The 25926-nt window shown below is 37.3% G+C and overlaps 1 protein-coding gene across 3 annotated transcripts in view; it reads right to left on the bottom strand.

The window, feature by feature from the left end:
• WWC2 (WW and C2 domain containing 2) overlaps window positions 1-25926 on the bottom strand; it is a 104589-nt gene that overhangs the window by 14326 nt on the left and 64337 nt on the right. Inside the window, exons 9-18 of one of the 3 annotated variants that reach the window (XM_062575775.1) lie at window positions 21411-21653; window positions 17118-17207; window positions 14640-15253; window positions 10648-10771; window positions 8197-8277; window positions 8027-8113; window positions 4909-5101; window positions 2955-3119; window positions 2134-2249; window positions 1680-1872 (exon numbers count right to left, since the gene is read on the bottom strand). In XM_062575775.1, the coding sequence (XP_062431759.1) occupies window positions 1680-1872; window positions 2134-2249; window positions 2955-3119; window positions 4909-5101; window positions 8027-8113; window positions 8197-8277; window positions 10648-10771; window positions 14640-15253; window positions 17118-17207; window positions 21411-21653 (1906 nt within the window). Of the gene's footprint in view, window positions 1-1679; window positions 1873-2133; window positions 2253-2954; window positions 3120-4908; window positions 5102-8026; window positions 8114-8196; window positions 8278-10647; window positions 10772-14639; window positions 15254-17117; window positions 17208-21410; window positions 21654-25926 lie in introns of all 3 variants that reach the window. The other 2 variants (XM_062575774.1, XM_062575776.1) reach the window with 2 other exon arrangements.

The following is a 25926-nucleotide window of genomic DNA, read 5'->3' on the forward strand; positions in this document are numbered from 1 at the left end:
TGTACCACAATGCTAACAAGCTTGCTTTTCTTTTTTTTTTCCCCATTTACAGACTTTTTTTTTTTTTAATTCTGCATTTATATTTAATTTGCTCTGTATTTGTAGGACTGCAAGCTTCTGCCATACTGGAGACAGTGCCTACGCACACTGAAAGGGGTGGCTGGTGAAACTCGGGCAATGTGGCTCTTCCAGGTACCTTGTTGTATATCCCCCAAGCCTCAGAGCTGAGCTGATTTATGGCACTCTCCTCCCATTACTACAGACCTGAAACAGCTTGGTGAGACCCAGGGAAGAGACATAACTAAGTCCTGTCTCCGAGGCGGCCTGCTGCCTGGTATAGTTGCTCCATGTGTCTCAGGGAGCCTCAGATACCAACATCCCCATACGCGGTGCGGCCCATACTTGCAGAGAGCAATCGTCTCGACAGCAGGGCTGGAACGAGCACTGTTGCAGCTAGCACACCTGGTGTTACTGATATGCGCTGAGGCAGTGTCTTTGACCTGAGAAATTTAATGGAAGTTCCTTGTTTTGAACATTTAGATGATAAATACAATGACCTAAACTGCAATCCTGAAAGGATCTGGCACAAGATCTATACTGTGGCTGGTTTTATAGTAAGGTCTGCTACATCTTTTACTCTCTGCCCAGGTCCAGCCTCTGCTTAGCAAAACACGTGTGCGCACCTAACCTTCAGACGCTGTCCTTGATGTATCCCTTTGCTAAGTTAGGGCTTTGATCTAAATTTGGTTGCTACCCAGAAGACTCAGTCCTTTTATACCATGCCCTTGGCTCATTTGGCATCTTGCCACATTAATTGGAAGTTAATTACAATTTCTAGGAAGTCCACTGAGGTGTCAAACTTTTTAATGTCATAGATTTGAAAGAACAAGATGTCATTCTTTGTCTTTTCATTTCCTCTGTTTTACAGAGCCTGAAGGTCTAATCCACACAATAATATTTCATCAAGATTTACTGCATGCAGAAAGGTGTCCTAAAATTTTTATTTCTAGGGTATATGCTACAACATCAGGGATGTCTTTATTAAATCTTTACTAAAAGTGTTTTCAGAAAGGTGGAGCATTATTGATAGCAAATAGATAAAAATTTCTAATTCCATGATCTCATTATACGTAGCATGTGGGTAATTCAACTGCACACAGTTTGCTACAGAGTTTCCTCCTCTTCTCTGCTAAACCTGTTTCTGTATTTTACACCCTAGAATAAAGGGAAGAAATATGGAAATGCCCTCACTGATTTAAAGGTCTTGACGTCTGCTCCACCCTATTTATTTATTTGGCGGGAAACCCAACAGATGAATCAAAAACATAGGAAACAATAAAATAGATGCACAGAAGTATTTTAAATGTGCACAAGTTACTGGACTGCACTTGCATCTTGAATATTCTCTCTACTCAACATAAAAACATGAAGATTGACTTTTTTAGTTAATTAACTTAGAAGTTCTGCCTACAAAGTTTGTTACATGTCCTATGTACAGTTCAGAAGTGACCACACTGTTTTCATTAAACACATGTTCTGAGGCGCAAGTGGAGGCCACATCAAATTATAAATGCTCAGACACAGCAGACTTCTAGATTTAACTGTTTAGAAATATTTCTTTAAACAATGTCTTCAGACATAGTAAGATAAAGTTGGAATGTTTAATGTAAGATATTCACCAATGTTAGTATTACAGAAGCTTGTTGGCTTTCACGGGCCTCACTGCTGTTCTCTCTGCCCTTGTCTTCATCTGTCTCTGCTGCATCAATGCATAACCCTGTATCACTGGTACAGCTGCCTTCTACTGTGAGCTTAATGCCATCTTCCTCTTCATCCACAATTTCATCAGATACTTCTGCAAGCATCTCCAACCTGTATGAACAGAAGTAACTCAGGTTTATTTTTGAACTGATAAAACCCACCAGAGAAAGCTATTGGAAGGCCTAGGTTGTTAACAGAACAACTAGGATATTGTAAATCTAAAAGAAGGTAAATAAATTGACTACACAAGAGAACGAGATTTCCTCCACCCCCATCTCCTCCAAAAGTACAGCCCTTTCATGAGTCTAAGAATAGAAATAAATGAAAGGAATCATTCAGACGTGCACCATGGAGGGGAAAAAGTGGCTTTACCAGTCTTCCTCAGAGCCCCTTTGCTCCTGTTCTTCCTCTTCCTCATCTTCAGCCAGTTCTTGTTCTACTGCTTCCAGCTCAGCAGAGGTCCTCTCCAGCAGAGCTGACACAGCATCCTGCTTACAAGGAAAGGGAAGAAGAAACCAGAATGAAATGACATACCATGTTAGGTAAAAAGTGACAACTCTTACAAAAAGCTCTATTTTCCTGGTGCTCCTGACACCAGCAAAAGCGTGACTCAGATCGTAAAGTTAAAGTGGTTTGAACTCTCCATGTGTAGTGCATTAACTGATCGAGATTTACTCTCTTTATAAACAATGTATTTTTGTGTTTTGTTTTTAAAATGATAAACGGAATCAAAAATGATCCTCTTGGCCTGTAAAATCTTTTCCCTCTCATACTTGTGAAGTCCCTAGATAAAAAGAGTTTGTTCTTAAACGTCACACTTTTAATGTGGTTCTTTTAAGAAGGTATAAAACAGAAAGATTTCTTTAGCTAGAAAAATTACCATACAATTTGCATACACAGCATTTTTGAATGCAGTAACTTTAAGCATGTGAATCAAATAATTAATAAAAAACATTTTTAAATAATACTCATTTTAAAATGAAACACAGTAGAAGTTTTTCAAAAATTGGAGTTCAGTTCTACAATCCACTAAAAAACTTCAGCCCTATTCAAACTTCTGAATAACTTTATAACTCCATATAGGACCTCATCACATAAAGTTACTATATGCAGAAATGTCTGCAAGAGAATGGCTCAGTTAGGTTCTACAGCTGTTTTCTTCATAATGCAGCAATAGCCAACACATTGCTCACCAAGTCTAATGAGTCTGATGACTGCTTGTTTAACAGAAATATGGATTCTTCATTTTGTTCCTTGTTTCTTTTGCAAGGAACCTGCTTGCAAGGCAGCAGGTTGTACCACAGAGTACAAGTCTCATCAGAAAACGTTAAATCTGCCAGACTGATCTGAGTTCCAGCCTGCACGGAACATGAAAGAGGAAGAAAAGTTTAAATTTGTCATTTTCTTGCAAGACAGCTGAAAATTAATTCTACAGTATTTTTCATGTAAAACAGGCAGTATGAATTTGACATGGATCTTAATTTGTTTTAACTATACAACCTTCCTATTTCCCCCTGGCTCCAGTTTAAAAAAAAAAAAAAAAAAGAAAGAAAGAAAGAAAAGAAAAAAAGAAATACATGAAAGGGTTCTCATATTATCCATTCTACCAATTTTTATTTCAGCCTGCAGAATTTCTCCCCTCATGCACACACACAAAAGCCTCTCCATCACCATAATGCACAAAAAACATTTATCTGCTTTATTTCGTATTCAATAGTGAAAAGCTGTGGCAGTGGAACCTGTAGAATCAACTTACAGAACAGCAAGTCTTGACTGAAAAGTCAATTTTTCTGTTGTTCCACCACAAAAATCATCAATGCAGCAAACAATGACAGATGACCTTGTCTGGTTTAACCAGTGAAGAAGCAGATGAAATGACAGTAAAGGACATTAAGAAACCCCTTCATGCAGACAAGCACTGACATCCACTGAGTTGGCACTCTGGGAAAACTTGTAAGCACTGGTGCTTGGGCTGTGCCTGGGCAATTAAAATCCTCTGTTCTTTGGTAAAGCGAAAGATCTTCAAAGCCACTGGGCGGAGCACATAGCTCTTGCCAGGACTCTGGTCACATTGCCCAGGGCTCTCTGCTTGGGGCATTCCTCGCAACTCTTTCTTTTGATCTAGTGATTAACCTCTACCGGTGTTTTCACCTTTTGTATCCTGCGTTCTGCTACATTTTTTGCTCTGCTTCTGCTACATTTTTTGTTCTGCGACTATTCCTTTACCTGAGGGGAAAACTCTTGGTTTTCTTCACATCAGACAGGCTGATGAGTTCAGCCACTAACCCACTGAGAAAGGCCAGCACATTCCCCAGGCATTAAGTTAACTTCTACATTTTTGAAACTGAGAGGCTGTTTCCAGCAGCCTGGGCTGATGAATCCTGCCAGACACCAATTTCAGCATCTCTCCACGGTGTTATAACTAAAAGTCTCACTGTGCTAGAACAGCTACTAAGTCAGACTCTTGGTGAAAAACAAAAATGAGTTGCACCAGACAGCACAAAAGCAATCTGAAAGTAAATGAAGCATCACTAGTACCGTGATGACCACAGTTAGGAAAAGATGATGAACAAAAGTAAACACAAAGCAAACCCAGCTTCCAGTAGACCAGTCCATAAAAGTCATGCCTTTTATTATTTCTACAACTCAAAGACTAAAAAGGTGGATCTAATGTAAAATACAACATGTGAAACTTTTGTTTTTCATGACAAATTGTGATAATGAAGGTTTTCATTGATCTTTTTGTACATATTGTGGATTGGATTCAGCTTTAAAATTCAGTTAGGGTAATGTAGCACAGTTTCTTATGATTTTTTATTTATACAAATACACACACACACACAGACACAAACTGCAAAGCTGGAATACCAATCTGTAATTAAAGAGTAATATGGGGTCAGAATCATCATAAAACATTCTAAAAATTCTATCCAAGATTAAAGTATGTTTCTGGAGTTTCAGAAAAAGGTAAAATTTTAAAAATTACAAGAACAGCCAAGATGCGCATCACATTTTTTCATCAGGTACTGTAAAATTTTAGCAGCTTTGACCACCAGAATAGGCAGGGACAAAATAAACAAATGTGCCCCCCCCAAAAAAACATAACCCCCCCCAAAAAGCCACTAATGAACTAATGAAACTGCATACCAAACATTCCTCCCGAGGACTCCTCCTGACAGCACAAACATCCACTCTCAACGTCTTCTGTAGCAATGCTACTTGGGAAATGGTTACTCTGAATATTTCATTGAATAAAATGGTTTCCATGGCAGGATGAACTTTAGTGCGGAACAGACAGCTGATATCAGTTGAGGACGGAAGCACTGCTACTCTAATATACCTGCAGGGAACAAAACAAAGAACTTTACCTGTATTTAAACTAGTGTTTTCTGGATGATGCATGATAGAAAATGACCCCATCAACTAAAGGAGAACTGCATGGTGAGATAAGAAACAGCAACAAATCAGAGATGGGACCCAAAAAAAAAAAAAAAAAAAAAAAGTGGAAAAGAGAAAAGAGGCTGAGAAACTCCCCTGTCCCTTGCCTAAAGATTTTCCAAAACAGTATTTCTGTGCCATAGGAAGGTAGTAACAAAAGTGTTGGCTATTTCTGTCTCTATCCAAGGCTATCTTCTTATTACTGGGAACACAGAATCGTGTCGCAGACAGAAAGACACATTATCTTAATGGTAATTAAAAAAGAAAGAAAATTGAGGGGGGAAAAAAATGTGTGAAGAGTGAAACATTAAACTCTTAGCAATACCAAAAAGTGGTGCCATTTCTTTTAATTCTGAAAAGAAGCAATCAGAAAACTAAGCAAACAGAAAACTAAGTATAAAGAAAATACCTAGGCCTACGGCAAAGCCATAGCTCCTAGAGATCAGTTAATTATTAACTTAATAAAGTAAGACTTAGAAGAACGCAGCTTGCAAGCCTGAACTTAAGCACAAGAGTACCTTGAAATTGTTATGTAAGAGCATTTTTGTTATATAACAAATATTAATGGCTACGATGTAATACTACCTAACTTGCAGGTCCCCCTGCAGAAGAAGCCTGATGGAGTCAAGACATCCCTAATGCGATTTGTCTGGTTACTTATCTAGTGCGCAACTTACCGTGCAGATAAACACAGCGTACTTGGGCTTTTATCTCTTTTCTATGTCTCTGCATTAACCTATTTCTGGCATTGGCTTTAAATATAAGTTTACCTTCATTGTAGAAGACAATGCAAGGATGCTAGCTAAAGCAGTAAGTAGGGCAAGGATTCTCCAGATTTTAGTACAGTTGCTAGATATTTTTTGGTAATTGCTTTGTACATACTGTTACTGCTATTAATGGGTTTTAGTTTTACATAAATTAAACTAGAAGAAATCAGATGTGGGAGAAATTTGGTGTTGTGATTTGAATTTGGGCATAGCCATTATTCCCAAGTTACACTCACCTTTCTTGGGGTAAACAGTAAGAGCCCAGTTGTTTGGATAGAATGTACAGCAGGTACCAGCACTTTGAGAAACCAATCCCTAAGTTAAGTGATAGTGATAACGTAATTCCAGTAATGTTGCTGCTGTAGAATCAGCATGAATGTAAGTGATTTGCATAATCTACAGGAAGTAGTTTTGCTTTGTAAAAGTGCTTACTTTCATTTTAATAATAATAATAAAAATTAAATGGTCAACCAATGCCTTAAACTTTGCTGTGCTAAAACTATGACTTAGTGACTGATCAAAAATGACCCTAACACAGTAAATACTCAACTGGGCTATACCTGCTCAAGAAGTAAACCATTATTGCACATACTGTGGAAACAGAAATCTAAAAGTCCTCACGTAAAATCTATTCCTCTGTGTGGAAATATTCCATGACGTACTAGTACACCCCATTCGAAATTCTAGAAAATACAGATATGATGTAACATCATTTTTCAACCCCAATTTTTACCACTGTACATACGTGTACAGCATATACGTACATTCAAACAATGGCAAGTGACAGAAAAATTGCAATTTGCAAGGTTCTTCCTTTACCCTGTCCTTTCTTCCTCCTCCTCATTTTGAGAAGTTTTAGTTTTATTTAATTCTTTTAGCAGGATCTCTGGTGCTGAAGATGCCCAAGTACTATTTAGAAGTGCGTATGTTAATTCATAAAAAAATTCCAGCTATGACCTAATTTTTTCTTGCAGAACATTTTGTTGACGTCCTTGTTTATATTCTGTACTATCTGCTTTCCATCTCATCTATGTTGATTTATTCTTCTACGCTTTCTACATTCTTGTGCTTGGAAGGGCAACGAGGGGAATGGAGAGGGTAAGAGCAGGAAGGATAGTAGCAGACAATCATTTATTATTAAAAAGCAAACAAAAAAACCCACCCCAGGCCTCTATCCCTATACATCCTTTCCATATTCACTTGCTTCGTATTGACCTGTCAATCCAATTCAAGGTGACTGCAGGCACAAACCACCAAAAACTCTTTTATTTCCAAGGATTGATTCTATTCCAACTCTAATCGTATTTTAGTTCATAATAGCTTGTTGAACTAGTTTTCCAGTCTGTAAAATAGTTTGCTGAAGTACAGCTGTCTCCAGGGACCCAAGGTAAGCTGTATCTACTCGTACAGACAGGAGTTTTAAATTAGAATTTCTGCAGTAGTATTTTCATATTCAGTCATTTTTTCTCGTTTCATACATACAGTTTCCATTGTAATGTTTATACTCTTCCTGTTGTCCAATACAACACCAGAACTAATTCTTAACAGAGCTCAAGCTCCAGTTATAAGGGATAGTGTAACTCAGTGTGCCTCTGCTTGATCATTTGCAATTTATCAAGTTACCCCTTACCTTTAAGGGCTTACTTCAGACAGACATACACTATTTTAACCTCATTTTACATCAATATGGCACAAAAAATGTAAAAAGACAATATTTTGAGCTGAAAGAATTACAACAGCAAAGTATCATAAAAATGGTTTCAATAGATACTTAATAATTGTTCTGCATTTGTGAAACTATAAAACTCTTACATATACTACATGAAGCATCATTTTAAAAATCTCTTTTCATTCCACTACAGTGCAATGTACAAATTTCCCAATAATTTCGTTTTCTTGAAGCATTACTGGAATCTGTAAAAATAAATCCCACTACAGTTTGAAATAACCTATTTTAGTGCTGTTAAGCAGTAAATCAATCCACTCCTTTGGAGAACGTGTGCAATTTATTATTATACTCTCACAGTTCAGCATTACTGCTCAGTGATTGTTTGACTTACACTTTAGAGCCAAGGGAGACAGAAAATGCTGGAAGATTTCTGAGCCGGATTATAATTACCACAAAACTTGAATTGCTGGGGTCATATCTGTTAAAGAAAGGACAACATGAGGCCAGTTTACTATTTACATTTACATATGAACAGAAATGTCCTTTCTGCTGGTCACTTACCTGAGGCCTATTTGTAGCTGGGCAGCCTCTAGAATTGTTGTATCATCTTCACTGTATACAATGTCCTCAGTTTCATTTGGTCTAGGGCAAACAGGCAAATACAAAACATATTACATTAGCCTAAACAGGCTGAATTGCAGCATATAGCCCAAATGAAAAATTTATAGCCTACATGATAGCAGCTCATGTTTTAAAATAGTTGCTGCGTAGACAGTTTGACAACTTCAGTAAATGATTATCGAAGCAGGCCAGACTGAGGCAAGAGAAAAACTAATGGCATTTTTCTGTATATGCTTAGTATTTCTCCTCTGTCCCCCTGAATACAAAATTGCAAGCTCAAGTTTCTTAGAAACACCTACGCTGGATGTGGAATAGTGCTACTGAGAACATTTGAGAAGCAGCAGCTCTGTCCAGTGAAGAGGTTCCTGTGCAAGCAAAACCAGCATCTTTTTACCGAGCCCATTTTCAGAAGCATTCAAAGAACCAACAGGCTCAAGTCTCACAGCTGAAGAGCCACTCTAGGACTGAACGGAATTACAGAGAATCAGTGTGGCAAAATAATTTCCAGCCATTTTCTGGGAGGTTTGAATGAGAATGTAGAATTAGTGGGTTTCAATGATTTTTAAAGCTTGACGTGACTACCGAGATTGCTAAGCAACGATTAAAGTGGGAGATGTGGAGAATGACACAGACATCCACTAATACCTTATCAGGACATGACACCATTATTTTGAGAGACTACATTCAGAGGTTTCCTTTTCACTCTTTATTTTACGGTTGCTGGATAATTGATAGAGCATATTTATTTCCTCCCCTGCCTTAAACTGCTGAACACGAAGGACCAGTTTATATAGTGGAAATTTCTGTATTGTAAGCTTGGGAGTGCGCTGACAGATTACAAGTTATTCCTCAGAGACTGTTCACAAAGTACCTCTTCAGTACTTCCTACTCAGTAAGTATTAAGAGTACCCACACCTGGATCTAGTACTGAATAACTAGTGCCTGGAAATCTTAGCTTACACAAGTGGCAATAGTTCCTTTTGTAGACAAGCTTAAGGGATGCAACTGTCATCTTTCCTCTCTTTCTGAGGAATGGCAGAGAAGATGAGGATTTGTTCTTTCTTCCACCTATCCCACAGCTCGCAGTCATTTGAAAGGACAGTTAAAGAGGTTCAGAGAACATCTGTGGCATTTGGTCCAGTATCTGTTCACTTGATACACTGAGTTTATAACTGGAGCAGAGACTAACTTCTGATCACAGTGACTCAGATTTGAGACAAAAATGGGAAGACAGCAGACCTAAAATGCACAACCACAGCCACCCAGTCATGTTTTCACAGATGGAAGTTTATTTCAACCTAAGAAATTGCATTAGGAGTCTAGGTCTAACTGACTATAAGGAGCAAACTCATACTGGGATTCATTGTTCAGAGTGAAATACCAGGTCCATGACCTAAGATGAGATTGAATGGCCGCTGCAATATTTCAGCTCAGTAGAAATCCCTTTTGTATTTGAGCTTTTATATTTGGTCTCATCTATTTTTATTACCTTTTAATTTGTAAAAGACTTGACTAGTAGAAGTACTTTTAACAGAGGCCAATAAAGCCCCTTTCCATTTACGATACCGTAACACATTTTCATCTCTCCTAATAGAAAGGCATTTAGACTGGCAACAGAATATCTGTATCTACATCTTTGAAAGCATCTTGGTAAAACACTTGGAATATTTAGAAGGACAGAATATTCTTAACATCAGGAATACGCAGAAACTAAGGTGAAAAATAAAGATTTTAGGTTCTCTCAGTTTGCAATATTCTTCTTTCATTCAGTCTAAAATTCATTATTCTCCTTGCCAAGAAAAAGACAATTCTGTGCAAATGAGGAAACTAGTAGAATCCATCTCTTGTCATAAGGAAGCAACAGTAAATAGATTTCTTCTATCCTGCTCACCACAATGAAGCATGAATATTAAAATCTAAGCTGGTTTATTTTAAAACCAACATTACATTTGAGGATTTTCTCATTTTTCTCTATCCTCTTTTAAAAAAGGAAAATACTCAAGCAAAATACTATGCAACCATACGATTGCATCTATTTAAACAAAACAAAAAGTAACAAAAGTGACTCTGGGCAGTGTCAGTACAGCAACATGGCAGAGCCTTTACAGTTTAAATATAACATGCCTGCTAGAAAATAGTTTTAGCAAGAAAAAACAGGAGTAGAAAGTAGTACTAATTATAGCAGCCAAATTATAGAAAAGCTGTAATGTCAATTTCATAGTTTTTAAGAAAGCAATTATAAAACTATATTTTTTTTTGTCCATGTGCTTTTCTTTCAGTATGAAACTGCAAAGTATTTATAAAAGGGCAAGACTGATAAACTGCTTACGCTGATAAAACTGCTTATAGATATTTATTCTTTTGATGGAAAGAGTTATTTCTCAAACCTACTGTTTCACAGAAGCTTCATATACCCCACTGTCTCCAGCTACAGACTCATCAGACACAGCAGCAGATACACAAGCTGTCTTCTCCTCAAGCAGGTGACTAGCTGCTCTTCTTGGTAAGTCAACATCTATGGGAAAAAAAAAAAGAAAAAGAAGAAGAATTAGTCCAATAGATTAATCATCAGGAAAAGAGAAATGCATAGCTTAGAAAGTTGTCAAGTTGAAATCAGTGACCCTTAACTGAGTATCACAGAGTAGTTTTGTTCCACATCATTTAGCATTCGGAGATTGTATTACTATTATCACATATTCTGGCTAGGGACTTGTATGTCCAAACTGATGAACTTGAAAATGTAAAACTTACTCCTTTCCAAAAATACAGGCTTCTATCATCACCCATGTCACTTGAGCTAATTATTATCCCTCATTACCATCATTATTAACCCTCATTATCCTATGCTTTGAACCTGTATTTGCCATTTTCACATTCTGCACTGTAGTGACACTTAAACTACATGCAAAGTGATTGCCTACTGTTTATTAAAAATTCAGAACGCAGAGAGGAGCATCTAACTGCTAGAAATGAAAAATCCCTTCTGTTTACTATCGTCAAAAACTTTTTACGCTACAGAGTCTTCACTATCAACTACTACTTAACTTTAATATTCAACTCATATTTATACGCTAGTGTCCTGCAGTGAACAGCAGCATTCACTGAAAGCCAAGTTCTGCCGCATAAGTAGTTGAGGGCCTATGGAGTACTTTTATCTGCAAAGGAGTGAGAATATTGGTATGCATCACACTTCCCACCTGAATCATGACTTTACATCTTGTTAAGATGTTTAAAATTTAAGGCTTCAAATTAGATGATTGATTGCTGCATTCCTGCTTTTATTTATGGCAGTAGGAATGCTTTTTCCTTGATGATGAAGTGCTCTTTCCCTCCCCCCCCCCACCATCTGAGGGGTGAAGGTGATGACATGATTTATTGATTACCCTTAGGAATTACCACAGCAGCCTGACTTGACTTTGACAATGACAGAGACTGACTGTGGAAGAACTACACAATACTCCAACTTGGCTGCTGACAGCAGGGACCTGTACAAAGAAGTAAATATACATATAGTTCACCTGTACGAGAAAGTCAGAGATAGACAAAGAAGGGAGTGAGCACTTCATCTAAAGAAAGAATTTAGATCTTGATAGGAAAACAGTAGCTGTGCTGTCTACAGGTATGTTTATCTGCCCCCAAGCTAAAGTTCTTACAGTTTTGTAAAACTTAAGGGTTTGGGATGAAATTTTCCATGCAGATTTTATGCCTCAGGCTGAGTTTGTTGGAAAACCTTCCCATTCAGCATCACAGCAGTTCCAAGAATGAAATCGTGAGCAGAAACACTGAGCCAATCCCAGCTCTGTGCCTCACTTCTGATGTACTGAAGCCTCACCAGGAGGCCCATTTTACTGTGGGAACCAGCAGTATAGGAAACCTAATTAACTAACTTCTGCTGCTTCAAGATCTGAGTGCTTGTTTTGGCAGCCTTAATAAAGATTTTAAAATAAGTTATATCATATATATGATCCTACATGAAGAAGTAAGAATCAGCGTGAAGAATAACAAGATGTATTTATATTGTAAAACTGTAACTGCTTTTAGACTTAAAAATGGCTTGACACTATCCAGAATATCAGGTCCTCAAAGAGCTCTAAAATATTAGATAACTATATGGTGCCTCTGAAAATAATGATATAAGGAAGTAAGTTTTCACAAAAAAAAAAAAAAAAAAAAAAAAATCAGTCTGAATTAGTTTCTGATACCTCACAGCCTGATGTATGCCTGAATTCCAAACCATCTTAAATGCAGTTCTCAGACTAAATGATTCACTGCCAGATTGCAAAGAAAGTAGTTTTTAAGTTGGAAAAGATGTACTCCTGGAAATATGGGCAGGAAAATTATTTATTTTTTCCATCTTCTATCAGACAGTTCCAAAGCAAAGGGACTATAGTGTTCTACTATACTGAAAAGACAAAAGACAGGATGACACAGAAGCTAAAATAAAAGCTCTAAATCCCTTTAGCATTTTTCCACTTTACATTTCACAGGTTCAGATCATCAGGACATTAGTCAATTTTATCTTTTCTTCTTTCTGCATAGTTAGAGAAGAAGAGGGAGTCCCAACTTGTACTATGTACACTGTACATTTCTTTGCTGATGTCACATTGCTATTACTCTGTTCAACACTGAAATAACCAGAGTACTGCAACAAGCTAAGTTAATTAACAAGCATTACAGCAATTTCTTATTAAAAAAGTAAATTACTTATTAAAATATACATCTCTGTCCATGTTTCTAAGACTTTTTAGAAATGGGCAAGCTCCCAGGGCAAGGGTTTAAGCATGGCAACAAAATTGGACAACGCACTCCCTAGCTAGGATATCGTATTTATTCTAAGACATTCAAACTTAGCTGCTTCACTATCAACTCAGATCCAGAAATGTGGAACTGGGAATGTTAAGTCTTTGGACATCATTTCACCACGTCATTACATGCTGTTCTTCTATAAAAGCATATAAAGAAATATTTTCAAGAGTTTAGTTGGGCATCTGGGATCTGTTTCTTCGAAAGCAATGCCAAATGCTAAAGCATGTAACACAGAGCCAGAGTCAAAAAAGAAATAATAGTTACAGGTGAGGTGAAAAATTAACAGATGGTCTTACATTACAGAGTGGGACTCAAGAGAGCCTGGGTGCGACTCTGCCACATAATCATTTTATGAGTTGAAGCAAATAACTTAGGACTCAATTTTCAGAAGTGCTGGTCATATGCATCTCAAATGGGGCTGCCAGTGCTCAGTGCTAGTGGAAATTTGGCTCCCTCAGTTCTTCACTGGCAAAATGGAGCCACTGGACAGCAAAAACATACAAATGATTTGCAAGATACTTAAATACTGTGACAAAGAATGACATTAGAACAAGTCAATAGATAAACGTGCAGAGAAAGCACAACATACTGGCAACCTCAAAAACAGGCAGCAAAGTCAGTGCTCTAAGACTTCGGACAAGGCATCAGTTCTTGGCAGCTGGGATTTTTATATCAAGGCGATGACAATATAGGAAGATTAAATGCATCACCTTGCTTTACTGCAGACTAAAAGTGGAATTAATTACACCTAATTCAGTCATCTCAAAGTTAATGTTAAATAGTTATCAGGATACCTCTCCAGACAACAGAAGCAGACAGGCAAATTCACAGGGTGATTCATCCCATCTTCCTTAAACGGAAGATGTTTTAGGATGGGATGACTCATCCTTTGGAAGTTACCCACAGACTGTAGAGGAAGCCTAGAGTAGCTTTGGTGCCCTAACTTTCAGATGGATAAAAAGCTAAAAGCTCTGAAACCCACAATAAAAATGGACATAGTCTCACTGCACTGCTTGGAATATGGTAATTCATTTCTTTCTCAACTCACACTGAAAATGAGCTGCAGGTGTTTCAGTGACAGCAGGTTCAAATAATTATCTACACATACAAAAATCTTAACTTTAAGTCCAGAAATCTCTAATACGGAGGATGCCAATTTGTAACTTATTCTTCAGTGAGAAATGTGACTTCTGATTTCTAGCTACTAAAAAACATCACAGGATATTTCTGCACTTTCCCCATATGACCTCACAATATATAGGGACACCATGAATCTCCTCCATGTTGTCTTCAAGTTTTTCTTTGTTAACTTCTCATGGTAAGAAAAGTGTGTAAACAAGGTTTCCTTCTGAAATAGCTATGGAAGAAATCTAAATGGAATTGGGATGAGCGTATCTCCGAGGATGCAAAACTAGAAGTTACGTGCTGTCCCTCAGAATTACTGACTACCCACAAAGGCAAATTTTGTCACTCATGCTATTTTTCAGTTGTATAACTAGGATCTCTTGACCACAAGCCATTTATTTGTTTAAAATTTTCATTTTATGTATATCTTCGTTACTATGATTTTTTATTACCTGTACTTCCTTCATGTAGAGAAGGCAGAGCTTGCCTAATGCTTTCATTAAGATCTTTATCATCTGTAGGAATCTGAGATCCTGCTCTGGTGTCAGAGTCCAGTAACATTTGGTTCTCACAGAGACTAATGCCTGCAAAATCACCTGAAAGATCACAGTCTTCAAAGTCTGTAGTGAGGTGATGCAGAGGGGAATTTTGAGCTGATATTGAAAATGCACCTTCCAAAACCAAAGGGGAGCCTGGAGGGGACAAGGAAGACAGCGAGGACCTTGAAGACAGTGATGTCACAGATTTGGGAGGTTCAGTCAATTTTGGATGGTCTGAAGCTGAAGGAGAGTCACTGTAACCCAGTCTCCCATGGGAACTGACCACTTCATTTTCATGAATAGTAGTGATAGGCCCCGAAGGAATGTAACCACTTTTTTCTTGCAATATGAAGTCAAGTTTATACTGATAGTCCAAATCTGTTATTTGATCGCCTTGGTTATAATAGAGATCCGTAGAGCTGAGCGAGTTTAGCGACCCTCTGCTTGATGTGTTCAGAGATCCCCGGCTGGATGCCAGAGATCCCAAACTGCTCCCTGAAGACACAGATAACGTACTAGCTGAGAGGCTGCAAAGAAAGCACAAATACACACACCAATGTTACTAAACTAAACCAGACTTGATCACCAGCACCAAACAGTATAAGGAGAGATAAGACTGACTAGAAGCTGCACTGTAATGCACTGTAACAATTTCTTAATACTGAATGTTATTTGGGGCATTATTTTTTTTAAGCAATCATATTGTTTTAGGTCAGGGTGCCCAACCCTCAGACCATCAGGACAATTTATCCAGCTTATGGCAGGTTCCCAAAGCTCCTTTTCTTCTGGAGGAGGCTGCAGGTTTGACAAATTGGTCTGGCAGCAACAGCAGCCGCCTTCTTTCAGCTGCGATGTTTTCTCAATGACTCCTCCACCCAGGGAAGGTGCTCCCTGGGAAGCAGCTAAAGGCAGCAGAAGACTGCCACATCTCAACCAATTTATGCAGCTGACCGTCTGTCCAAGCGCCTACGAAACATGGCAGCTAGAAGCAGGTGACTTGTGGCAGAACTACTTCACATGTATAAAACACACACACACACACACACTCTACATGCACAGAAAATCCAATCACATAAGGATGGCAAAGGCCACGACATGTAGGCTTCTCCTGCTAGTAAGTGAAGATAAGCAGCCCTGCCAGGCTGCTCGTCAGAGAAATCAATGTCACTGCCTTGGCTCGGAATGACTCTGCTGGGAAAAACTGTCAAGAAAAATAATTTGAGACAGCCCTTTTTAAATACTTAAGAGGTGTTACTGAACAATAACAGAGATATTAACTTTTACAATTTTGCCACTGGGCTTGAAAACTGCTTCTGACTGGATAAAGAGTCCCACAGGCACAAACAAGAGGACAAAATCCTAAAAAAAAGTATTTAAGAAACTCTTTCTCCACTTAATTGTCAGTCAAGATGTATTTCACAGGATCTGTCTGTGGTATTTGAAATAGCTACGCTAGTCTAGATCCCAAGGATAAAATGGTATGACTTATTGAGACAGCACCTTTATATAGCACTTAAAAACATTTTTCCTCTTAAAGCTCCATTTTGATTTCTAAGAGAATACTTAAATATTAAGGTAGCTTTATGAAGAGTGTATCCTACTAGGACATGTAAGGAGTTTGACCCAATTCAGCTGGATTTGCTAAATAAACGTAGTGGACAGATAGTTTTGTAGCCCAGGATGATGTCCATGAGTGGAAAAAACTCTTCCCTGGGATCAATTACATGCATCATTAAACATCACAATTCCCATCAAAGCAATGGGTATGTCTCTGTAATGGAATATAGTCTCTGTAATGGAGTACAATTTTGTTATCACTATGAATTTCACTCACAGAGTCAGATTTTAAACCAATGACTGTCAGGAAAAGAATTCTGCTGACAGTATTTTCTGTTTACAGAAAGCACAAGTCAATGGTTGAAGAATTAAACTAAAATCACACAAATATTTACATACATACAAGCATTGAGCCTCTCTAGTTATTACACCAAATAAAAGCTACAGTTCTAATAACACATTTTAGACAGATGTCCGAGAAACCATTTTTTTTCTTCAGTGGCAATATTTGGGGGACCTGATTACTGAGATACTTCCTAATTTTATTTATTTATTTATTTAAAGGCAGAGGAAAGATAGTATGCCTCCCTGCTTAACTATAAAACTCATTCAGAAAAGATCTATTCTTGTGCACTTACTGAAATTATGAAGGTACATGGGGTTTGCATGGAAACGAAACGCTTGAAGCTGTAACACTTACATTTTCTTACTTCAATATTAAACAAATTTCATTTGGCCCCTAGCTAACAGAAAAATCTAAGAATGAAGTTCAGACATCCAGGTCCACTAAGCTGTAGTTGAAAACAGGTTTTACATTATACGGTGCAGCCTCACCTCCTAAGTTGTGAATGCAAGTAAGTAGTTAACTTGGTAGTTTCTTCAAGTTTATGTACCAACTCTTTTCTTCGCTCTTCCAATTTCAATCTGGAAATAGAGGTGTATGTAAGTATAGTGAAGCATTACAAAATAGTCAGGAGACTAGGTATTTGTGGCAAAATACTTTACATATAAGATGGAAACAAAGTGAAGATCCTTCTTTTTTTCCGTGTGTTTTTCCTGCTGAAATCCAAGAGACTGTGCTAGCTCTCAATCCTATCAGAAAATCCTATCAACTTCAGCAGTGACTTTAACTGCAGAATACTAAGTGCCAGTGCCATAACAAACCTCATAGTCATAAAAAGTAAGATGTCGATATAGTCACACGGTACCAAATGAAAAATGCACACAACAAAAGAGCAACAGATGAGCAGTGAGGAAATGGCTGTACCTTCAGGAAAGTAAGATCTGTTCTACTTCCATTTTAAAAAGCAATGTTGTACACTGGCTACTCACTACATATAGTTTCAGACAAATCAAAACAAGAACACTAATACCAATATTAGTTCTCGTATCATAAGAACCGGGGGCAGCACTGCAGGAAAGCTAAAATCAAAACACTCTCTGAGTTTGAGTCTTCATATGGAGACAAAGTATAATAAATTAAAGCAGAGGCCCAGTGAAAGGATCTGAGATGACAGGCAGTGTCCAAGAGTCCTTGACAAAGATTTGTATATCCCAAACAATTTTGTCAACACCCCAAAACCACACAGCATTATAATGCTCATTTTCAAGGTTCACCTTTCTGCCAAAGCAGCATTATTCCCTTCTACACCATTATCCAGCCTAGCTCTACAAATATACATGGTGGAACTCTCCCATTCATTTTGGATGACTGCTACCAGTAAGCATTCAATAATCTTTACAGCGATTTTTCCTACTATAATTCCCTTTTATCACTCCCGTTGTAGCAGCAAATATTGCTTTCCCTCCATGTATTTAACTAAAACCCTCCCACAGCTGTGGATTAGCACATTCCCCTTCTAACCCTTGCTCAGTCAAGTGATATGTGTAACAAGTTCCAAGCAACTAATCTGAGACACAAAAATTACTTTTTTTTTTCCCTTAAATGTTTGAAATTCATGCTCAGAACTCTTTTCCATTGGCCTTTGTCATCTCAAGAATGTATAAATTAAAATTCAAATATAGACAACATTAAAAAAAAAATATGTATTTTTTAAAATTGCTTTCTTATGCAAACTAAATGAAACACTCTAGGGAGTGCTCAGAATTCACTCTCTGAGTGCCAGATACCAGTAAAAAGACATTAAGCCCTCAATTCACCAAAGCATGGAAAGTACTTGCTTACACCCGTGCTTATGCAGCAAGCAATATGGGTTATGCGAAGGTGAGTAAGTTACCCTGAGGTCAGCCAGGGTGTGAACTTCCACTCCACTGCCTCCATGCATATGATCTTACACTGCAGTAATGTGTTCATCTGTCAACATCTGCTAAGATGGTTACAAGAATACAGAATATTTAATTCCTTGCTTAGAAAGACATATACAAGCTTCCGAACTAAAAATTATGTTTATCTATGCTATCAGATGTTTTTTCCTACCATTCTTTTTACAATTTTTCAATGCCTTCTGCCTTCTTTCAAAGCCTAATCTATCTTGCTTTTCTCAAGCAACAGTACTCTAACTTTTTTTTTTATTATTATTATTTAAGTTTTTTCAAATGAGCCATAACCTTATCATCAAGGAAGGGGCACAAAAATTGGAATATATGTTTCAGCACCAAGGCAAAAAGCAAGAGAAAATTAAGGGACTAAGAAACCTCTTCTCTGACTGGATTCCTCAACACAGATACGTGTATTTATTCTACTGAATTTGTACCGTCAAGCTAAAAGAGTCTCCCCATCTTGGGGCAAGGAAAAGTTTTGCTCCATTATTTCAATTTAGTCCTTGGATAAAAGGAATTTTGCTGGACGCAATCTCATTTACCAGTAATTTTAAAAGTAGCATTAATTTCTGTATATAAACTTCAGAACTATTTTAGTCGTGAGTCACAAATACAAGTTAGTTTGGTTAAAAATCACTCTTGGAAGATCCAAGTCATGCAAGAAATAATTTACTATCCTATGACAAATTCTGACATTTAAATTTTTTTTCCATCCTACATCAGGCTAAATTCAAAAATCTTTAAACAAAAAAACCTTTTCTTCTTTATAGCATAAGCAGGAAACTTTAATATACCAAGACCAGATAAACACCCAAACCTCCTTCATGTTGACATGGGCCTCTGTCAATCTCTCCTATTTGCATTCCTCCTATCTAAATTAATCTATTTTTGCTGCATTGAATTGAATGTGAGTTATCTTCGTCCAGCTTTGATCATAAATTGTGGCCTTGCTGAGAATGGCTAACATCATCTTTAAAAAAATTAAATGCATCAGAAGTAAAAGTGCACTTACCTCACCTTCCTTCCATGCAAACTTGTCATGTGGATATATTTGCTTATGACAGTAGGGGCCAATTTTGCAGGCCACAGCAAAATAAATAAGTATTAGCAAAACCATGCATCTGTTTAAATGCCAATGATTACCTAGAAGATTTTGCCAAGGACTAAATAATAAGGGAATCTCCCTAACATGAATGTAAAGAGGCAAGAAAGTAGCAACTAGCTTTCAACAGTTGTACAATTTGGATACAGCTGCTGGAAGGCTTCTTAAAGCAATCAGGCTGTACCCTTCCTCCGCTCTTTGAAGTTCATACGTTATGATTTATAAACTCCTTTTGTAAATTGACTCTGAGTACATTACTAGTGGCAATTTCAGCAGCCTGCTCCCAAATAACCCTAGGCTACACTGATAATGTTTTTGTTTCAAGTCAAACCAAGTCTTCCATTTCTTCTTTTTTTTGCCCCCTCATCAAGCTCTGATAAAATCCATAGCTTTCTACAGCATTGCTTCATTATCAGTATCTGTGGAAATACTGGAAATCTATGGTATCCATGAAACTTCATTAAAGAAAATAGTAACGCAACAACAGTGCACCTCTTGGAAGATAAGATGTTGTGGCTGCTTCACTGATAAGGGAGAGGAGAATCTTTCTCATCTACAAGAAATAAAATGTTGATGTTTGATCTGATAAAATTAACTGTATCCTTTTCTCAAGTTAACATTTCAGGAAAATTTTCATCATCTGAGTTCTTCTTTAAAAAAAACAACAAAAAAAATTTTTCTTATGTTCATAGCAAGATTTTTTTTCCTTGTGTGTCTGCTAAAACAGATGCATATTTTTTCCTGTAAAAATACAGAAGAATGGCTGTGTTCTAGCAGAACTAAAACATTTTTGTATGCTCAATTTAATGAAGTTTAAAATATTAGAAAGTGTACAAATGTGTTAAAAAAAAAATCACACCTAATCACTGATCACACTTAATCATCTAATTTGAACACACATTTTGTCAACAGCAAAAACACCTCCTCACTGCTCAGCTACAATCTATGGCCCAACTTTTACTGTTACTAAATGAATTTGGTGAAACAGAACCAAGAGCAGGCCTTTACTAGCAAAGGAAAGTAGGAAAGTGTTATAATACCAACTGTATTACTTCTATAAAGCACACTACACTGATACACACAACTATATTTTGTTTTTATTGCAGATTTATACCTAACGTGAAGTTCTCAGAAATTATTTCCATCTGCAGTTGATAAAAAAATCTATTTGTAACAAACTCCTCTGATTTTCTCAAGCACCATACTTGGTTATGCAGAGCTGTTTCAGTTACTAGTTAGGAAGCCGCAAGTTAGGAAGGTTTGCAGCAGTTACGCTTTTCCTCTGAAACATTTTGAAACATCTTTTTTCTTTTGGTTCCATTTTTGTAATAAAATGTAATCACACAATGAAAGGTCTCAGATGTTGCAACAGTCAAGATAATCCTTGTAACCTGAGTTCAAACAGTTTACAGCTATTATCAGAAACTAGTGAATGATGTATTGCCCTCCTGCAGGTATGCTGACACTCCTTAGCTATTTAACATCTGTCATAGGCATTTTCATGCTGGTAACAAATGGGAAGCAAGGGATATTGCAGAGCACATACCGGGTGTGCGCATTCCCTCACAGTACAGAAGAATTCTTTGTGTTACTGCCCAGCAAACTAATAACAAATTTAATTAAGATGTACATAAACTGGTAGTGAAGGAAAATAGCCCATCAAGGCATAGCTCAGGGTCTGTAATGAGTACAAAGGTTAGACTGTAGAAACAAACATTTAATATTAGCAAAATACAACCCCTTACCTTTCAGCAAGTGCTTGACTAGGGGTGCTTTTCACAGACAGCAGCTCTTCTTCAAGTCTCTTCCTTTCTGCTTCTAGCTGCTCTAGCTCATCTGGAGTACGTTTCCGTGGTGAAATAAACTGGAGTTCCTTTAGAAGCTCTTCTTTTTCATTGATTAACATCAGTTTTTCCTTTTCCACATCCAGTGCCCCAGGCCAGGCCTCACTATCTAGCTTAGACAGTTCGATCTTTAAGTTAGCCATGCTAAAATAAAACATACCAGACTTGTCTGAGCCCAGCATATCATAAAATTCCCAGGAAAGACAGAAATGATGCAGTATTTTGAAAGGTAGCGGGATTCTTATCAGGATATAACATTTTCTACTTAAGGCTACCTACTTTAATTTTGCTTCACAGGAATTGCATTCACAGGAATACACACTTGGCCAGAAAATTAAGCCATCTATCTAGAGCAACAGCCTGTGTAATCCCTTCTCTGTCCTGGATATTCTGAGAAGCACTTCATTCTCTTTCCCACAAAGAAATTCAGCAAAACTCTGGAACTATGAACTTGGTGTCCTTGCTAAAACTCACCTGTTTCATATATGGAAGAATACTAAGGTGAACAGCAATATACGCTTGTTGTGAAACAACCGGAATACAATTTACCTTATGCATTAAAAATTAGTTTCCCTTCTTGTTCAGATGTTTAGTTTAACACACAACTTTAGTAAGTGCTTTAGTGGAAATTATCTGTCAGGGTAACATAGTAGTCACACTTTGTTTTACTTAGTGGTACGATCTACTTCTAAGCTATTAGAGGCTGACTGCTCCTTAGAAACAGCATACAACCTTTGTGAAAGAACAAGCCCAACAGTAAGGCACTTGCTTCAGTGGCATGTTCGAATGAAAATCTTAAGAGGCAAAAGCATAGTTCTTCTATATGATTGAAAGAAAAGGTGATACAACAGTGGCTGCCTAAAGCAAAAGGTGATTATTAATTTAAGTGTTTGTGTGATTGCCATTCCCACTGCAGATGTTAGATCAAAAATTCAGAATACACATATACATACAATGGAAGTAGAAATTTCCCTACATTATTATTTACATTGTAATTCGTTCTTCCTTGAGAATGGTTATTTCCAATATTCAGCCTCTGTAATCACTCTGTCTTTGGTCTCTGCAGTGCAGCTTAAAATTTGCAGGTTTTGGAACTAAGACTTATTGCCCACTGGAAACTATATAAAGCATAAAAACTCCCACAACAAGTGCCACATATCTAATGATACACCAGATGATAACACTCAGGCACTTCCAACCTTGGCCACACCTGAATCAGCTGCACAGATAAAGATATGGAAGCTCTGCATCAAGTAAAAGTTCCTAGTCTTCTGTGCCTCTTTCTTGTAGGCTGGGAGAAAGGTAGAGAAAGGAAAAGTAGCAAAAACAAAGATGTTCCTAGACAATCTAGGGCAAGAGGAACTGATCTGTTACTTTTATTTATTTATGACTGCCATAATTAAATACACGTAAGTCAGCTCATTAGCGGATACAAGTCTGTGTGACTGCAATGTTACCAGACACTACCTAAGGTAATGGCCCATGCCATATTGCATAAACACACAGGGATAATTTGGTATGTATAATCTTTCTGTAGCCCTCACAAATTTCTGAGAAAATATTTTTCTTCCTTCCAGTCTGTTTTCTGTGGTTAACAAAGCTAATAACACATCATGCTTATTTAGCAACTTGATTATTAACTTTACAGTACATCAAGGCATTCATTTATAGTCAAAGCTAATAATAATGTTGAATCTAACTACCCCATTGCTTACATTAGAAGCTTAAGGGGAAAAAAATCATTTACAGTGATAAGATTTGTTTCTTATCTCTACCTCCATGAAAAAATTGCAGTTTAAAAAAAAAACTGAAAAAAAAACATTCACCCACAAAACCCTTGCAAGAACTACTCTGACTCAGGATATTTTCACAGAACAACAATGCAAAATAAATGGAAATACAATCAGCAGGGCTACCATAACCAAACGGTAGGATGAGGTACGTTGAAATGCTTCATTTCACTTTGCAGCTGTTGTATCTATCATTTATATTCAACAGTCCTTCCAAGGAGCAGTACTCAGAGGAAAACCAACTGGATAATTTCAGATGGATAATGAGATGTTAAGACTTTCATCTCCAGGTCACTGGTTCTAGCTAACCTTGTTCTGTAAGTAGCTGCTACTGACAGCTGCTCGATGGCTTGTGGAATGGGATGGTAGTCTCTGAACAGTTCTTTTGCTCCCACTGCTATAGATGACACTCTGCTATCATAGCGGAAACCTTTTTTAGCTGCCTCATCAGAAAGGCAAAGGATTAAATGGACATGAAAACTGAACTGTTCTCGCTCTTTTGAGGTAGTCTTTGCTCAACAGGTCAAGACACATTAAATAGTTTCACCATACCAGAAAATCATTGTCAGCATGCTATCCCCCATCTCTCTAAGCAACACTTTCAACCTGGAGCCTGGAGCACACTTAATATGCTGCAGTTGACAAACATCAACTGCTTAACTTCCTTGCGTGCATCTGATTTCACCAAAGTTAATACATTTTAACATTGCTTAAATATGACCAATTTGGGCCACACAACTTATGACTTTTCTCAAAATCCCTAGTGTACCCACAGATAATATTCCATCTCTTCAAGACACTGCATTTGTGTGGAAACTGGGATGTTTCCTTCATTATTGCAAGATATGAACACTATATTAAAGTAACTCTGAAGTCACTGATGAAACCAGTATGTTCCAACCCTTTAAAGACTTCATCAGCATTTTTCAAGGGACCTCACACTTTTATTTAAAGCTGAAAGGAATATTCGTTATTGGTCAGTTCTCAGACAAAAGCTAATTAAGATAGCATTTAAAAGAAGATAATTTAACCTTGAAACACCACTAACAAGTTATAGAGAATACCTTTACATACCCAAGAATGTAAGTACATGAGCTATAGCAATTTTGACCCACTTGGACAGCCTAATTTGTGAGAAGGTAAGATCTTGTGCTGCAGTACTCTCTACTCCAAACACTGCTTTTTACTGGGTAGGAGTGGTAAACTGACTTACTGCCAGTGTATTTGTTTTTCCCCTACAAATGACAGGGAAAACACAATGATGTTCTTTTGCTTCCTCTACTATAGGTATCAGGACATGATCAAAACAAAGTCTGTTCCTAGATCAATTGTCCCCGTGAAAAAGTGCCATCTATATGCATTTAAAACAACAGTTGACAATTAATATCATTTACATGATGACTTGGAGCCAAAATCACACTGAACAAACACAGTAGCTTTAGCACTCTTTGTTGACTGCATATATAAGATCATAAAGTTTTATGATCCATAATGAAGATATAAAGCATTACTTTACCACCAGCAAAAATAGTAGCTACTACTCTATAGGAACACAGCATACATTTGGAATTAGGCATAAAAATGTTGGTTGTGCATTCTCCTGCCTTTAGAAGTTAAAAACTAAGCAAGCCTTTATAAACTGCAATTTTCTTTTCCTGCTTTTCACCAGCTGAGCATGGTACAGTATTCCAGTTGAATAAATATTTAAGTTGCAGAGTAAATGGTATTTTAGGCAGTTTTGTGTGGGGAAAAGCAGTAGTTTTTACTTTGTCCTTAAAAAAAAAGTAGAAAAAGGAACTTCAGGTGTGCTGAAATAACTTTCAAGACTTCTATTTCCTTAGATTTCAAAATGCCTTTATAGCAAAAGTTATAAGGTTTCCAAGCAGCTGAAACACCTTCTAATTTTGTGAAAAGTATTAGAAAATAATACAATACAGCTAATACATTAATAACAAAGATATATCCTTTCTTTTTTAAATAGAGAAAATAAATCTTCTCTAAGATTATGCAGTACTATTCCTCTGGAGCATCAGCAGGCATGTAATTCTAACACAGAATGGTCTACTTTCTGATGCCCATTCTCTGGCTCAGTGGCAATTCACCAAAACAGCACTGCCTTCATGAGCAACCACTAGAGAACTTATTTAAAAGGCATTCCACATTCATCAGTGGCAGCAGTTTCTAATTTCTTCTCTCACATCAGGTTAAAAATCACACACACACAAAAAAAACCCCACAGTGATAACAAGTATTTAAATTATCCATGGCCCCACATAAAAAGAGATAATTAACCCTACCAAATCTGCACTGGAACTCTGAAGCAACTCTAAAATTGAAGAACCGTCAGTGGCACAAATTGAGATGATGATCCTAAATTAGGATTTAAATGTGCATAAATGGCTTGGCAGCTCCTTTCAGTGGAGAGCCAGTTTACTCCATTCCCTTAATCCGGAAACTGCCATCAGCTTGTCACTGTCTGCATTTTATTTCTTAACATACGACATTTAGCATTAAGTGTAAAATCTATTATCCAAAAAGTACCAACAACTGCAGAAAAATTTCTTGCATGCTGAAGAAACATTTTGCAGCATTACCTACAGTTCATCCTGAGAGCTGGTCCACTAGAT

Source organism: Rhea pennata, chromosome 4, assembly GCF_028389875.1.
Source record: "Rhea pennata isolate bPtePen1 chromosome 4, bPtePen1.pri, whole genome shotgun sequence".
Taxonomy (NCBI): Eukaryota; Metazoa; Chordata; class Aves; order Rheiformes; family Rheidae; genus Rhea; species Rhea pennata.